Raw genomic sequence first — 16527 nt, 5'->3', positions numbered from 1 at the left:
GACAGTGATACCCTCCACTGGGCTTATTCTCCCACCAACACAAGCCCGTTTCCCAAACCAAGACCCAGCCTCTGGCCCTGTGCTATGCAGAGCGGAGCCACAAGTCGTCCGTGGCTAAGGGGACTAGTCCGCAGTGAGAAGTGCTGTACGTGTACAGTACGCACCAAATTTAGATGCATGTACATCATCTCCTTGTTGAGTTTTTATATTGATTTTCTTGCTTACATGTTCACATGACAGCATCTTAGATATATTAGACTAAATAAAAGAGTAAATTAATTTCACCGTTCCCTTTGACTTTTTTCATGTGGCTGCTAGCTCGCATTGTCTCTAGTGGACCTCACTGTTAGGACTCTCCTTCCTCTGTCTCTGAAGTGTTTCATAATCAGCTTTAACCCATCCTTGAAATGTAGCAACCCTTCCTTTCCCACCTGCTGCTCAAGCTTTGAAATTCCTTTACGCAAGGAAGTCTTTATTTTTTTTTTTGCTTAGTACGCAGTTTGAGTTAATGCCTTAGTGGGCATAGGGTTTTCTCAGTAATTTGTAGTTCAGTGAAGTTAATAATAGACTGAACATTCCTTGGTTGTTCCAGTAAAGAGAATGGAGAGTGGGTTCCACATTTCCTAAGGTTTCGGGGGCCGGGACAGTAGCACCAGAAAAGGGGCTAAAGCAACAGAAAGACATTTGGGCCTGACATCAGTTTCACTCAGGCTGCTCCCGGGGGCCAACCCTGCTTTCCCTGCTGTGGGAGATTTTTGGCTTGGGGTAGTCGGGGGTGGGGGCAGTGAGGGGAGTCTGATTTCAGATTATGCTTTGTTCCCTGGTGATTTGATAATTGCAAAATTTCTATAATTGGGTTTTTGTTTTCTCCTTCTGAGCTAAATGTGGCTCTCATTTTGGATTTTGAAATCTATCCCCCCCTTCATTTTTTGACTGTTAAGATCCCAGACAAACTCAGTACCTTTTTAGATCCACAGTCATGCTACTGAGTGAAGGGTGTGTAGAGCTTACTGCTTGCTTCTTCTGAGGCCTGGTCTTGGGGTTCTGCTGCCTTGCCCTGCCGGCCTGGCAGCCTTCCCTGCTCAGGCCTCAGGCCTGACCCTGCTCCTACTGGCTCCCTCTGCTCACTGGGATGACTCTGGGTCTCACTGTTTTTTCAAGACTCCATAGGTGAGACTGAGCAAGGGAAATACACAGTATAATATACTCCTGTGGTTCTGGTTTTTGAAAGGATAGTAATGATTAAGACAGTTTGAAAAAAAGGATGAAGTATTTGATCCACTTTCACTGTTAATGAGAAGCAGTGTGGTTCCACTCACAAGAACAACAATATTAATTTTTCTTCTTTCTGTGCCCTCACTAGGAGCTGCTCAGAAACCTACCGTATGCCCGTGATGGAATACAAGATGAATGAAGGGGTTTCCTATGAATTCAAGTTTCCCTTTCGAAATAATAACAAATGGCAGAGGAATGCCAACAAGGGGACTCATTCACCGCAAGTCCCCTCTCAGGTGCAGAGTCCCATGACCTCGAGGCTGAGCGCTGGGAAAGGAGATGGAAAGATGCCTCCTCCGGAAAGAGCTGCCAACATCCCTCGAAGCATCTCCAGTGATGGGCGCCCACTGGAGCGGCGGTGAGTGTGCCTCCAAATGCTTGCTCTGCATCTCGGCCCCAGAGATGCAGAGCACCAGACCCACAAGCACTAACTGTAGGTCTTCTCATATTGTACTAGAAATCCAGACTTGTGGGGCACCTGTGGCTCAGTCAGTTAAACATCCAGCTTTTGATTTTGGCTCAGGTCACCATCTCAGGGTTGTGAGATCGAGCCCCACGTTGGTTTCACACTGGGCATGGAGCCTGCTTAAGATTCTCCCTCTCCCTCTCTCCCCTTCCTCCTCTCTAAAAAGAAGGAGGAAAAAAGAAATCAGGAATTAAAATAGAAACAGGTGTGTGCCCTGGTGGCTTTCAAAGCATGGTGGCGTTCTAAAGCCGTAAGGATGAGTGTCCAGCAAAGCATTCAGCTCTGAGCAGTGAATCTGTGCTTTGTGCTCACTTCCATGTGACAGCAGCAGAAACGGTCACTGCACACTTAGTGGCAACAGGGGTTAGAAGTTGGCAGACTCCTTGAGGGGACATTGGCCATATTATCATCTTTCATAGTCTTCGTCTTTTGGGGAGAAGTGATATGATAGTAGCAAAAGACTGCAGGTTTTTGATTGTCTGTGTGTCACTTTGTTAATAAAGATTGTAAAAATTTTAAACAATAGCACTGTAAATGACCTATGCCAACAAGGGAGACAGTTGAATTTAGTAAGCTGGTAGTCACCCGCTAGAAGCCAACTTCTCTCTGTACACTTTCCTTTCTGCATCACTTCTGCTTGTCTTGATCACGTCTCAGAATGTTTTTGTGGCCCCCATGCTGGAGAGGGGTCAGGAATCCCCGGAGCTGGGGAGAGTTCTCTGTTTCAAGAGCTGTGCGGGGCAGAAGGAAGGTGGGAGCCAAAATCTGAGTCTAGGCCAATGGAGCAGCAGAAACAGGGTGCCCCCAGCTTTGCTTAAGTAGCCATTGATTGGTTCAGACTGGGAGCAGAAAGCTGGAGGCTTTAAAAACCACACTGTGACATTTCTTTTCTTAGTCTAACTATTGTACCTTTATGCGTTTTGTGTGCTATTGCATAAAACATTGTCACTTAACTAGCTCAGAAATATTTGAGTATCGTGTAGAAATAATTTATAGACAACAACGACAAAAAACTAGCTGTCTTTCTAAACTTCCTCACTTAATCCTGGAGATCTGCTTACAGAGCTTCACCAGTCACCACAATAAAAGATGCCTCCCAAAGTGGCTACTTTCCCATCTGGACTCCTCTTGTTTTCATCATTTTCGAGGAGGAAAATATCCGAGAGATCTCTGAATAAACTCTTTGTTCTCCACATTCCAGACTTGGCTCTCCCTGAGGTGTGTGTGAGCTGCAATTCATGATTTGGCCCACATTTTGAAAGATGAACTGCAGGAACTGATTGTTTGGAGAAGGACCTTCTCAGTGCTATTTTCTTTCTCTTTCAAGACAATCATGAGACTTTTATAAGTTAAATTGTTTTGTGTGGTTTTCTTTATACAGTATTTCATATAATAACAGAGCAGGATATATTTTGATTCCATGCTGAATTTAGTTTCTGCAACAGAAACTGAAGCCTGTTGCTGAACATCCTGACTTCAGAAGTGGAAATATTTTTTGTAGCTAATTGTCACCTTATGATGCAAGCAGATTTCAGTGCTAGAGAATGCATCAGCTCCCTTATTTCCAGAGGGAGCTCTCTGATTCCTGAGGGCACTTGTGTCTGCCCTTCATCTTGACCACTCCCTGTCCCCCACCCCTGGGGGAAGGGGAATCTGAGCGCTGTCCCTGAAGACCATCAGAGTAGCCCTGGGGCCCTCCACGCTTTAGAGATGAAAGTGGCAGGAGCGAGGTTGCCAGTGGTTTTCAGAGAACTTTAACCTCCACTCAATTAAAACTTCTTAGTTTCAGGTATCTTCAGAACACTGGACTGGTATCTTGTATCTTAACAAGGAGGGTTTATGTGACCTGTGAAGTCTCAGGTGTACATATGCAGGATATTCGGATTATCTGACTCCCCTTCCTTTTGAAATATGTGGTGGTTTGATAGTCATCTTCTGTGGAGTCTTAAGAGTTCACTTTCCTATCCCGTCATCGCTCATTTTCAGTAATACATTATTTCTTTTTGTAAGTTTTAACTTGGAGTCACAAATAGAAGGTGCTCTCTAAGAACCTTTGTTTTGCTACTGTTTCAAGGATAATCCGATAGAGAACAGACATGACATTCATCAGGAATATTTTCTGAGTCCTCCATGAATCCCCAGATTTGTAAATTTACCTGGAAGTATCATTTTCTTCTTGAAATGTAGTAAAATGTTACCGGAAGGCATCCCCTCGTGGTGTTACTGAGAACGAAACACCTTCCTGAAATGGGGAAGGCGGGCTCCTGGCTGCCGGATTTTCCTCATCTGTTCAGCCTTCCCCTTCCTGCCGGTCCTGCCCTGGGCATCATTTGCATTTGTACCTGGGCAGTCTGTAAAGTATGACTCCTTTCAGATGAGTTGCAAGTGGTCAAAATAAATGCCATTCTCTGCCATACCTTGAATCTTGCCGTATTGATCACATCGTGAGCCTAATACTGAGAACAGAGTACTGCCTTTACGTAATTTTCATTCCATTTATTTTCCTCCCCAACATGAGGCAAGTCATACTGAACTGGTGAGAAACCAGCTGTTTTTAAGCTGAAGCCAATAGCCCTCTCATGTGTGCCCTGCCCACATTCGCTACTCAGATCTGCCTGCTTCATTCACCGTGGCGGGTTCCAGCCTGCTTTGCTTTCGATGAAAACACCAATTACTGCCTGTAGAAGTCTAGTTTTCATTGCATTTTTATGTAAGATCCCAGACTTCAAGGTCATTAGGAAGAATTTTTTTTTAATACTTGTGGAACAGATTTTTCCTTTTTCCTTTAATACCAAGGGCATGATTTTTATAACATACCAAAATGTGTTGGTGTTTAAAGTTCCTAATAAGAATTATTTCACTGAATTGTGTTCTGAATACATTGTTGAGAGAAGCTGATGCAGTACAAGCAGAGGGTTCATTTGCCATCCAAATAGACTCAAGTCTAATTCTGTTTGGCTTAAATATGTGAGCTTTATGCGCTCCAGGTGGCCTTTTGAGTACAGGATTTTATAGTATTTGTGGGAGTAGTATTTATTAACAGAATTAATATTTACTCAACAAAAATAGGTAATATGACTCAAAAATATCACTATTTTGGCCTCAGATTTATCTAGAGTGTAAGGGTAGAATTGGAACTGAAATATCTACCGTAGCGCATTGAACTTACTGCATTACTGTGCTTAAACCTAGTGTGGGACCAGTCATAAAGCCCTGATGCGTGTTAATGTATTTCAGGAGCTTTGCCAAACAACAGGCATCTTAGCATAAGGAATTTTCCTTTCCTTTTTTTTTTAGTTGAAGCATCACCAGCCTTTATGCAAATATTTGGTGTTGGAACTTAACCAGCTTTGGTACTTTTAAGTCGTGCCTGGATGCCACTGTTCCCTGCATGCCCTGCTTTTAGCTCTGAGCAGCTGGGGGGAGTCCTTCCCCACTTGGGAGGTTAAGGCTGGCTGCGTGGAGCCTCCGTGCCCCTTCAGCAGACACCAGCCCCCCACAAAGGGCATGATGGTCATGTGCCTGCTCAGTCGGTGTCCTTAAGGAGATGCTGAATTTATTTCAGCAGTCCCACGCCAGTCTTCACTGTTACTTTCTGCTTTATCATAAGGCAAGCGCCCATTTGATCCCCCAGTGGTGGTTAGACGGTTTAGGACTTGCATGTCCTAAGTGCCGTCTCCCTGGCTCGTAGTTGTTTGTCTTGAGTTGAGGACCTTGAAACCCTAGAACTTGAGAGTGTCGCTGTCGCTCCATCTACATCCCTGCCCTCTGTGTTTCTAGAGCTCTGGCCCCCGGATGCGGCAGTCTTCAGTTCATCTGGCACCATTCGCTGCTCCCGCTTTCAGACTCCTTTTCTCTGTCTTCCAAAACTTTGCCCCTGGTTTTTTGTTTGTTTATTTTGTTTCTTTTTTGTTTGTTTCTCCTTTTTTTTGGTCAGCTCTTTGCACCTGTCTCATTGCTCCCCCAAACTGTGTGTCCTCCAAGACTCTTTCCTCCCGTGGCGTGCAGTGCCTCACGGCGGGCTCATTGACCTCCACCACATCCCCAGCGTGCGGGCAGTTCCTCAGTGGTGTAGCTGTGCCTTGACCTCCTTTTCACTGTTCATATCCATTTGCCTGAGGACGAGCTGAATCTGCCCTTGAAGGTCACGCCCGTGTCTCCTCACAAGCCCGGGAGGCCTGCAGCCAAGGCCTGTAGCCACGCCCCTGCTCGTCCATTCCGTCCTCTTTCTCACATGTCACCAGGCACGGTGAATGGCTGTGCCAGGGCCACAGGTATCCAGGGCAGGGCTAGGATTCCTAATCGCCTTCCTCTCCACCCTGTGCCCCATCCCACGCCCATCCAGGTAGGAGTCCCAAACTTCTCTGAGCTCTTGGTTTTCAAGCTTCCCCAGTCATCATCACAGGCGTGTCAGGTCACACTAGGACTGTTCTGGCCCAGACCATGTTGCAGACTTGGGGGACGCGCAGGCCGATAGAAGTGGAGGCGCCCCTCATCGCCGCCTTCTGCCAGCCGTCAGCGCGAGTCCGTCGGCCTGGGAGCCCTGGCTCAGCGGGCTGGCACCTTCCACCCGCCACCCCAGGCTCTGGACTGTGAAGGACTCCGTGGCTGGGTTTTCTGTCCTTGATGCCTTGATGTGAGTGGCCCTGCTCGGACTGCCCTTCGGCTCCCTGTTTCTTACAACTGGTCCTTCCCAGAACCGGTTCCAGCGGACCCTTGAACAACATGGGTTCGGACTGCATGTGTCCACTTGTGTGTGGGTTTTTTTCACAGCGCAGTGCTGTGAATGTATTTTCTTTACTAACATTTTCCTTTCTCTGCTTACTTTACTGCAAGAATATCGTGTATAATATATACAACATAGAACACATGTGTTAATCAGCTGTTACCAGTAAGGCTCTGGGTCACGAGGCAGCTCTTAGTAAAGTTTTGGGGGTGCCTAAAGTTATACATGGATTTTCACGTGCTTTAGGGGTCGGCACCTCTAATGCTCACATTGTTGAAGGGTCAGCTGTAAATTTCATTGTAGTCTTACTTGGGGATATTGCCAGTTTTAGCCTGTCTTATTCATCATTATATCCCAAGGATTAATTATAAATTCTGGCATTGTCATGGGCCCGCAATCAATTTTTTAAAACTTTATTTAGTAATTAAACCAATGAACAAAAGAACTTACTTAAATAGTAGGAACAGAGGTAAATCAATTCAGGAGAAAGTACATTTTTTTTACTTTTACATTTTTTGTCATTTTTTTGCCCTTCTTTATTGTGGTGTAATATATATGACCTGAAATGTACCACGCTGGCAGTTTACGTGTAGAGTCCTGTGGCTCTGGGAGCATTCACTGTTGTGGCAGCCTCCCACTGTCCCATCTCTAGAACCTCTTCAGCCTGGCAGAACGGAGACTGTCCCCGTTAAACAGTCCTTTCCCATCCCTCCCTGTCCCCCTCCCCACCCTTAGTGACCACCATTCTATTTTCTGTCTCTGTGACTTCTGTTTCTTATATAAATGAAATTATAAAATACTCATCCTTTCAGGACTGGTTGTTTCACTGTAACATAGTGTCTTCGAGGTTCACCTGTGTGGGGATTCTGACCTGTGTTAATGCAGGCTGCTGTAGCAAAACTCCATTGGCCAGGTGGCTTAAATAGCAGACACGATTTCTCGAGGCTCTGGGGGCTGGGAATGCCAAGGTCAGGTGCCCGCAGCTGCAGTTTTTGATGAGGACCCTCTCCCCAGCTGTGGACAGCAGCCTTCCTACCATACCCTCACACGGCAGAGAAGGAAGTTTTGGTTTCTCTTTTTCTCCTTACAAGGGTACTGATACCATTGCGGGGGCTACGCTTTCATGACCTTGTCTATGACCAGTCAGCACCTCCCCCAAAGGCTCCCTTCCTAATATCATTACAATGGGGGTTAGGGCTTCAGCCCATGCATTTGGTAGGGGTTGGCGGGCGGGAGACACATATTCAGTCCATGACACTTCCTTCTGAACCTGAATAATTTTCCTTTCCGTGAAGATACCACATTCTGTTTATCCATTCATCCTTCAGTGGGCACTTGGCAAATCAGTTCATTTTTATAAAATTTAAAAGATCAGTAGAACTGAAGCATTCAGTAGTCTGACAAAGCTATAGAATTAAAGCTAGATTTAGATAGAATTCCTTGATTTTTGTTGGCTTAATTTTAAATACTCCTATTTTAAAAGTATATTGCGAGTAAAGCTGTCTCAGACTGACTCAGAGTGAAGTGTGAGTTGTTCTTGATTGAATTTCGTATGAAGCTTTCCATTTAGTGGAAACCGAATTACAGTATTGTATTTATTTATGGCCAAGAGGAGGAAAAGCAGAGGACCATATTTGATGTAAATTCACTGGGCTCTTTTTTTTTTTTTTTTTAAGATTTTATTTATTTATTCGACAGAGAGATCACAAGTAGGCAGAGAGAGGAAGGGAAGCAGGCTCCCCGCTGAGCAGAGAGCCTGATGTGGGACTCGATCCCAGGACCCTGAGATCATGACCTGAGCCGAAGGCAGAGGCTTTAACCTACTGAGCCACCCGCGCCCCTCACTAGGCTCTTAATGCTCCTTTTCCCCCAACTCTGCGCAGGAGCTGGCATCCTGTGGCATCCACACTAGGATTAGGGTCAGGTGGGATGCAGGCTCCCACGTTCAGATTATAGTACAGTGATGTTTCCTGTTTAAGTGTTCAGGAAACGGGCACAGTGCTGGAGTTCCACATACCCCCTGTTCCCTTTCCTTTATGTACTCCAGACAGACCCAGGGAATGAGACCAGAGTGCTCCAGCATGGCCCCCAGCCCAGGCTCTCCAAGTGCTTCGAAGTAGCTGTCATGCGCTCAGCCCAGACACATGTCCCCACTGGGCTTCCCCCAACATGTCCACCAGTGTTGCAGCGTGAGCCACTGGAAAACTCCCACATGTGCCAGGAGCGCAGAGGCCTTGGTTCACATGTGAGTGCTGGGAGTGATAGACAGTGGGAGGTTCCCTGCTCCCCCCTGTACTTCAGGGCACCACGCATCAAATGGGCACTAGCCCCACGCCCCAGAGCTGATACAAAGATTGACCAAGGCGGTATGGTTACGAACAGGTATGGTTTAGAACAGGCCTGCCACATAGGGAGGCTCAGAAAATGGTGGTTGCTGTTTGTCACTGTTGTCCTTTTTTCGCTGCTTTTCCAGACAGAGCTTCGTTGTGGGTGGGTGGTGTTGAGCGAGGGCGGAGGAGATCATGTTCCACTGGAGCATTTTTGGGCTGTGGTGGCTCGGCCAGCCTGGGCCGGTGAATCCGTCTGCAGCCTAATCCAGGCTAGGCGTGTGGTAGGTCAGTGTGTTTTCACAGGCACGTTGTATTGTCTTCAGTGACAGTGTCACGGGTGACTTCGGTGAGACAGAGGATGAGTTCAGGAGGCCTGCTGTGCTGAGAGCAGTACTGATGAGCTGTGCATTTGCAGGAAGTATAGGAAATTCTGGCAAACCCATCCATGCAAATTAGAATGACCTTCAAGAGGATCTGATGAAGCAGTTGTGTTCTGGGAAGAGCCATAAGGGGGCATGTGACCATGCTGCTCTGTGTGTCACAAAGGAACTGTACTCCTGTGAGTGCCCAGCAGCAAGGTCTTACCCTCCGACCCAACGCTGGGAGGCTGCTACCATAGGACTGCCTGAGGAGTCCTGGCCTGGCCATACCCTATGGGAGGCTCTACAGAGGCCCACGATGGCCCTGAGGCTACCTCAGCCCCTATGTGTGTGCACGCACGCGCGTGCGCGCGCACACACACACACACACACACACACACAAAACATGGGGAGGCCTTTCTAGAAGTCATAGCTAACATATGTCTTGCTGTCACTCTCCTCCCCGTGGAGAAGTTAGTCCTTTGCCTGATGAAGGCACATCAGCTACATGAATACATTTCTCAAGAATTTAAATAACTCACGGGGGAAAAAAGTACATTCTGCTGCCTTATATTTGAAACGACTGACATTTTTCTTTAAGATCTGTTGATTGCACAGTATATATATATATATATATATATATATATATATATATATATACTTGTAGAAATTAGTTATAATGAAGACATATGAGCCACCAAACCCACTGCCACAATCATCTGTGTGAAATTTTCCCCTAAGCTTTTTTGTTCAGGGTCCTGGATAATGAACGGGCCAAGGTCAGCTTCCGCTTGTGAGAATCACCCAGTATGGTTATAGAGTGGCCGTTTGGGATCTGCCTGTCGTTAAAGTACTTGCTGAGAAAAGTGGATTTAATTTCCTTTTTATTTGCAGGACCAATTGCTATGTATCATTAGATGGGGAGAGGGTCCTTAGGGCTGGTCTTAAGAGCTGAGGTGCTCTCTCGAGAGTGTGTGTTTCTGCGTGTTGGGTGTATTTGGGCTGAGTGCTGGGTGCTTGGCGGTGGCCGTACCGCAAGAGGGCTCATGAGACCCTGCTTCAGGCCATGTAAAGACGGCCCTGAGCCACTGGCTCTGGAGCTGCAGGCTCATTTTAAGGAGCGCAGTGCAAACACATAAGGAGGGTTGATAGGGAAGGAGCTCACTCCTGTACCTGTGGCCTGCTTACAGGTCTGTGCTGGAGTTCACTGTCCCCTACAGTCCCCACTCTGGAGAGACTCTGAGCCCAGCCAAGTGAAACAGCCTGGAGTGTCCCAATCTGCCACTTTTTGTTTGACTCTCTCAGCTTCCCATTATATTTTTTAAAAGGACAGATGATCATAGTGTATGAAATATGCCAAAATAAAAGTAGGGGTGTAGAGATGAAGATGGAGTGCAGCCTGGAACCGTGGCCGACAGCAAGCGGTTCAGACTTGGGTACTAGTAGGGTCCGGTGGGAAAGGAAAGTGGGTTGTGGGGTGGAGGTTTTTTCTCCCAGCTTAGGGCAGCTGTGAGGAGAGGACTGGGGGTCTCAGAGACCCCCCGGAGGGGGCTGCCAGTGCGCAGCCGCTCTGAGCGGAGGCCAGCATGGCGTGCCGTCATTCCGCTTCTGCTTCCCTTATTCTTGTTTGTAAACTGGGACAGGGAAGGAACTTATTTCGTCTAGTTTTTTAGTCTTTAAAATTCTAGCATGTCAAATCCAAACAAAATCTCTTAGCTTCTCCCAGAAGGATTTGGTTGTGACTTCTTTTCATGAAGGATTGTGGGTATTGGTGGAGGGTAAGACTAATCGAAGAAGCTAGTGTTTGTGGTGGGCTAATGGATCCTCAGCTGTCTGTATCTCCCTCAGATTTGACTGTTTAAGGTCAGCTCCGGCCATACCAGTGCTTTCCTCCAGAAGCTTCTGTGCATCCCTGTTACCTGACAGAGAAGGGTTGTGCTTCCTTGGCCCACCACAGGGGGCTCACCCTGCAAGACCCACGCATCCTCCCAGTCACAGCCCCTTCCCGTCTTCTGCAAGGATAGAGCTCTCACCTAACTCATGGCAGCCACACACACCCACAGTCCCCTGTGTCCCAACTCCTGACTTCTGTGGAAATCCTTGGCTTCCTACAAGACCTATTCCAGATACATTTCTTCATAAAGCTTCCTTTCTCCTAGTTTTCGCAGTAGGAGTTGACTTCTAACCTGCCTGAGCCCCCTGACACCCTATGTGTTCCGCTCTCATGCCATTTACATTTTATTTGTGTTTTATGTAAAAACTCTAAGTCGGTAGTATTGAGTTCCTCTTCTGTGCCAGGCTCTATTCACAGTCCCCTGTGTGAGTTTTCTCAGTTCACCCAACAGCCCAGGACCTTGGTTGCCGTTCCCCTCTTTCTTCAAACACGGATGCTCAGGGATTAAGAGATGAGATAATTAGCATAGAGTGCTAGCAGGCTGGTGGTGGAGCTGGGGTTAGCATCAAAGCCATCGGCCTCCATAGCCTCCAGCGCCATGCTACAGGAGCGAAATCTAGCACCATACATAGACCAGAGCTCAAGACAGATGAGCTTGTCAGATGAGTACATGCGTGTTTGTGTGTTGGGGGCCCCATTGCATGCACTGCAGTCTGGGCCGGCTTCGCAGAGCAGCCTCTGCAGGTGCGCAGAGCCCCACGCTCGTGAGGCTCTGTGCTGGGTTCTGTGCTCTGCTGTCCCTGTCTTGACAAAGGGGATTCTTTGTTTTCATTTTGCAACTGAGTCCCATGAATTATGTGGCTGATCCTGCAAGCAATCCATTTTTATTTTCTGTTCTTTCGAGTCACCCTTAGATAGAAAATTGACTCTTGTCAAGAGGCCCCCATGATGGACGCCAGGCTGGGAACTTCTAACAGCGTGCCAGCAGCTGCGACGTGATGATTCATTTATCTCAGTGTGATGGATTGCTGTATTTTCCTAATTGTGTAAAGAAGTTATCCCTTGTTGTAGAGTGACCTTGTCGCAGGAGGCTCATCAGAACAGGATTTTCATGATCCATTCTGAACAGCTGATATGAACTGCTTGTTCAGAAAGCCAGGGGGCTAGCTCTGGTTCACAAAGAACACGGTAGAAAGAGATGAAATGACAGAGGGACAAGTGGCTTGAATTAGAATAGCTTGTTCAAACTTTGGTCTGGAGATAGCACCCAAATTATATTACATTGAATCATTTGTGAGAATTTGTTGTTGTTGTTGTTGTTTTTTTACAAAATTCTGGAAGAATCCCGGTTGATCTACATTTCTGAAGACAGATTTTAACTTGGTCCTGCTCTCTGGGTGAATAGCATTTTAATTGCTAAGTTGTGGTAAAGTGCTGTGCTTAATTATGGACTCAAGTATCTAATTTGTCAGTCATTGGTGCTATTTGAAACCCTCTCTCTTGTTTTTACCATCATTCCACTGTTTGCACTTGGGTTACGGAGGGCCTCGTCTCCTTGGACACATCTAGGCAGTGCTGTCACTTTGGAGTATAAAGCAGGACAGAGAGGCATAATTAAATCTATATGTAACTACTCAGGAAAATGTTTTATCATTAGCCACTCAGATACTAAGAATTCTTTATCCACAAGTTGATAAATTATAATCAGCCATGATCTGAAGAGATCAATTTAATGAGACTCTATTAATGTTAATACTGTGTGTATAGACCTGTGAGTTGATTTATGGGAAGGGCATGATGGAGTGCAAGAGTTTTACTTTATTAGAAATCTGAGTTTTGTGGGTAAGTCTCTTCTCCCTTTGCCCTGGTATAAGAATGCTTCTGGAAAATGAGGGACTGATTCTGATCTTGGACCATCTCTTCCTTAATGTCCATTCCATTCAATTCTGTTTCCATTGCAGTGAAATGCATTGCATATAAATGAAAAGCTGGTCTTAAGCAGAATCTTGTGTGGACTCTGGAGGTATTATCTAGCTGGCTGACGATTATGACTTTTTCAGTTGCTGCATTTTTCATGGGATCAGAAAGCCCTGGTGTTTTGTTTCTGCAGAGGGAAGTCATAGGGACCTCCAGAGAACATTTAATTTCAGTTGCTTTAAAAACATTTAGTTATTTCTTGGCTAAATTAAAAAAAAAAAAAAAAGTTGGGAAAAGAATCTACCAAAATTAACACTAAAAGGTTTAGACATTTCCTCACAGTGACCGGAACATTCCTGGAAATTCTTACATTCCACAGAATTGAAAAGTCTCACAGCCGCTGAAAGATGTTTTAGTGTGAGTCCTCTAAACCTATTTGGCATTAATGTCCAGAAGTCAGAGGCTTGTTGAGACTAAGATAGTAGAAAGATCTCAGTTTCTCTCAAAAGAGAAGAGAAGCCCTAATCTTACACTGACTTTTCAGTGGTGCTTTCAAATACAGGGGTGGTGGGGTGGAGAGAGCCAAAAGGTCAGCGTGCTGGCTTCCTCTGTGAGCCAGTTTGGGGGTCCCCCTTTTCCAAGTGGTGGGATAGCACGTGGCTGGCCCAGCTTGAGTCACAGCCAACCCCAGGCTCTCTCTGGCAGAAGTGGACTGCCCAGCAGGCAGCACCCCGCCCCAGTCACTGAACGAGGGCTGTTCTCAAACAGTAATTGTGATGGTATTCATTTCGGACTGTTAGAAAAAAATAGTAAGTCATCAGAATAAGAGCTAATTCTGAAAATTCCTTTGCCCACCATACATACGCATCTAGCGTCGTAAAAACATTTGGATGGCATTCCATCGGTTTCTGTTTGTGTGTTCTATGTGTGTGAACAGACAGAAAACAAAGCCACTATTGAGTTATATAAATGCAGAAGAGGGATGGGAGTGAATGCTGGCCTTCTGGAAATGCTATTTTTTCACTTTGGGATAACTCCAGTAACCAAGTAGAATTTTCTGATACATATGCCAAATAAAAGAGCTGAGGTTGAGAACTAGCATGAGATATGTTAAATTAATGTACGTTTTGGAGAGCAGAGTAAGCAGAGCAAGCTCTAAATACAAATGTAAAAGTTACATCTGACTTTTCCTACGGAGTCCGTTGTCACTTCCTTTCGGAAACACAAACATCTGAATATTTACTGTAGTTTAATTCACTGGCATGACTGGTTCAGCTGAAGAGAGTTGGAGGGTCACAGGTCCCCCAGATGTTGCAGCGGCCCTGACCTGGCGACCATGCTCACACTGTGTCTCCTTTGTTTTCATCTTTCTTTAATGCCTCCTCCTCTATGCGGCAGAAACACAAAGTCTCCACAAACGCAGCTAGTCCCTGACCCCACTGAGGCTGCCCCACACCTACCCTCTGCCGAGCCGGTATCCGCCAGCCGTGGAACTAGTCTTTCTGTGAGTCTGCGTAGCAAGAACAAGATCGCTGATGATGACCAGGGGAGCTTAGGAACTCGGCCTCTTGTCCCAGCTTCTCATCCCATTCCCTCAAGACCTGGCATCCTCGGTGTCCTTATTCGCCGCACGGGGCAATGCCTAGAGGAGCCGTGGTCAGGAAGTTCTCTTGCCACTGCACGTCAGAGCGAGGATATGCTCAAGAGTGTCTGGGGTCATTCCACCGTCCCTTTTTCTCACATTTAAGGAGGAACGTTAACTTTGAAGCTGTTCTAATTGCTTTTTAGTAATTAGTAATAATAGTCGCCAGTTTGGGCATTTTATTATTAGTGACTGACTGTTTTCCAGCTGATGTAGACCCACCATGGCTGTGAACCCCTGGCTGGGCTTCTGAGGTCACTAAGGGCCCTGATCCTGAACCCGCCTTCTGTTCGTCATTTTCTGCCCTGCCGATAGGGGCCTCCTTCTTTCAGCAGACGTGTTTGAAGCCACCAGAAATGTAAAGGGAAATAAAGCTCAGAGCTGCCCCTTAAGGAGCGTGTCTGGTTGGGAAGATAGACACACATAAGACTAACCTTTCGGATGGATGTGTGACAGCGACACAGAAAGCAGGCGGTGGGGGCCCCCCAGGAAGTTCTGATTAGGCATTCGTGGACCTGATGTTGGAATTAGGTCTCAGAGAAAAAGGATTTTATGTCAGAAAGGGAGACAAGAGGCAGAGAGGACGAGATGAGTAAAAGTATGCATGTGGTAGCTGTGTCTGAGAACAGGGGCACCCCGAACGTGTCCAGGATGGAGGGTGCGCGGAGGCGGCAAAGAGCACAGAGAGAAGGAAGGGCTTAGACAGGATGGTCCAAGGCCTGGAAGAAGGGGCTGGGGATTCGGTCCTCTTCTCTGAAGGCAATGGGAAGGCGTGCAGAGCATAGTGCGAGTCCCATGGCTCGGCCTGGTGGGGGTGGGAGGAGTGGGCTGCACAGAGCCTAGAAGTCAGAAGACCAGTTAGAACAGAGCCGTGCTGCTCCAGGCCAGAGGGAGGACAGTCAGCAGGCTGAAGACCAGTCACCGCCTTAGTCTTCGCGTTGTCAGGACCAGCCCCCAGGCTGCCTGACACACTCACTCATTAAAAGTTGAACTTAGAGCAGTTGATGTGGAAGGTGAAGAAAGGGGGAGGGAAGAGGACAGTTCCAAGGGGTTTAGCTCAAGATAACAAATGCAGGAGGGACAGGTTTGGGGGAATGGCAAAACCTTGGGTTGGATGAGGTTTAATTCGAGCTGCGGGTCAGGGTGTTGGGTAGGGACCTCCAGGAGACAGTGGGAGAGGCTGGGCTTGTCCTGGAACAGATTGAGAATCTGGATTCTCAAGTCTTTGGAACAGATGGGTTCGGGAGTCATGCTCTCAGCATCCACCCCTGTTGTTGTTCTGTTAGAAAAGCCTCTTGTGATTCTGTTATCCCTTGTGTCACCTTCTGGCACCCAAACCGCATCCTGTCCTGCTTCAGAAGGTACATAGTCGTGCTGTTAGAAAATGCTCTAGTTCAGCGAATCAGGGTCTGTCCCAGGCTGCTGAACTTTGGTTTGAGTAAAAGATATCTTTTCCTGCGAAAACACCTGTGCAGACCTGCTGCAAGCTATCCCTGGAAGCGGAGAAGAGTTGTCCTTCTCTGGGGGACAGCAGTGGCTTAGCAAAGAGCAGTGGATTCACAGTCAAGGGTCCCAGCTTACCGAACCAGTGACTTTGATCCCGCTGCCTCAGCTGTCCCGTGGAAATGGCTTGCCTGCTACAGAGTCAGGTGCTACAGAGCTGGTGGTGCAGCCAGCTTTCACCTCCGAACTAGAATCTCCATAGTGAGATGGACTTCACGTCCATTCACATGGCCATGTCACCTACTGATGTCCCCGGGGCTACGCTGTCATCCACTAGAGGAGAGGAGGTAAAGGACACAATCTGTCCCAATGACAGAGCTCCGGTGTCTGTCCCCAGCGCCTGTCAGCAGAGTGAGGAATCTGGGGCACACCTCTACCACACTCTTACATAAATTCACTAGTGCCAATTAAATTC

At 46.9% G+C, this 16527-nt stretch overlaps 1 protein-coding gene across 4 annotated transcripts in view; it reads left to right on the top strand.

Annotated features, from left to right (window-relative positions):
* The window catches only part of SIPA1L1 (signal induced proliferation associated 1 like 1), a 136644-nt gene that overhangs the window by 69478 nt on the left and 50639 nt on the right, over positions 1-16527 (top strand). For all 4 annotated transcript variants that reach the window (XM_059373835.1, XM_059373834.1, XM_059373832.1 and 1 more), the window contains exon 9: positions 1364-1633. In XM_059373835.1, coding sequence (XP_059229818.1) covers positions 1364-1633 — 270 coding nt within the window. The remainder of the gene's footprint in view (positions 1-1363; positions 1634-16527) is intronic.

This window comes from Mustela nigripes, chromosome 13 (assembly GCF_022355385.1).
Source record: "Mustela nigripes isolate SB6536 chromosome 13, MUSNIG.SB6536, whole genome shotgun sequence".
Classification (NCBI taxonomy): Eukaryota; Metazoa; Chordata; class Mammalia; order Carnivora; family Mustelidae; genus Mustela; species Mustela nigripes.
Note: the sequence above shows the minus strand (reverse complement) of the source record. Positions and strands in the feature narration are given on the sequence as shown.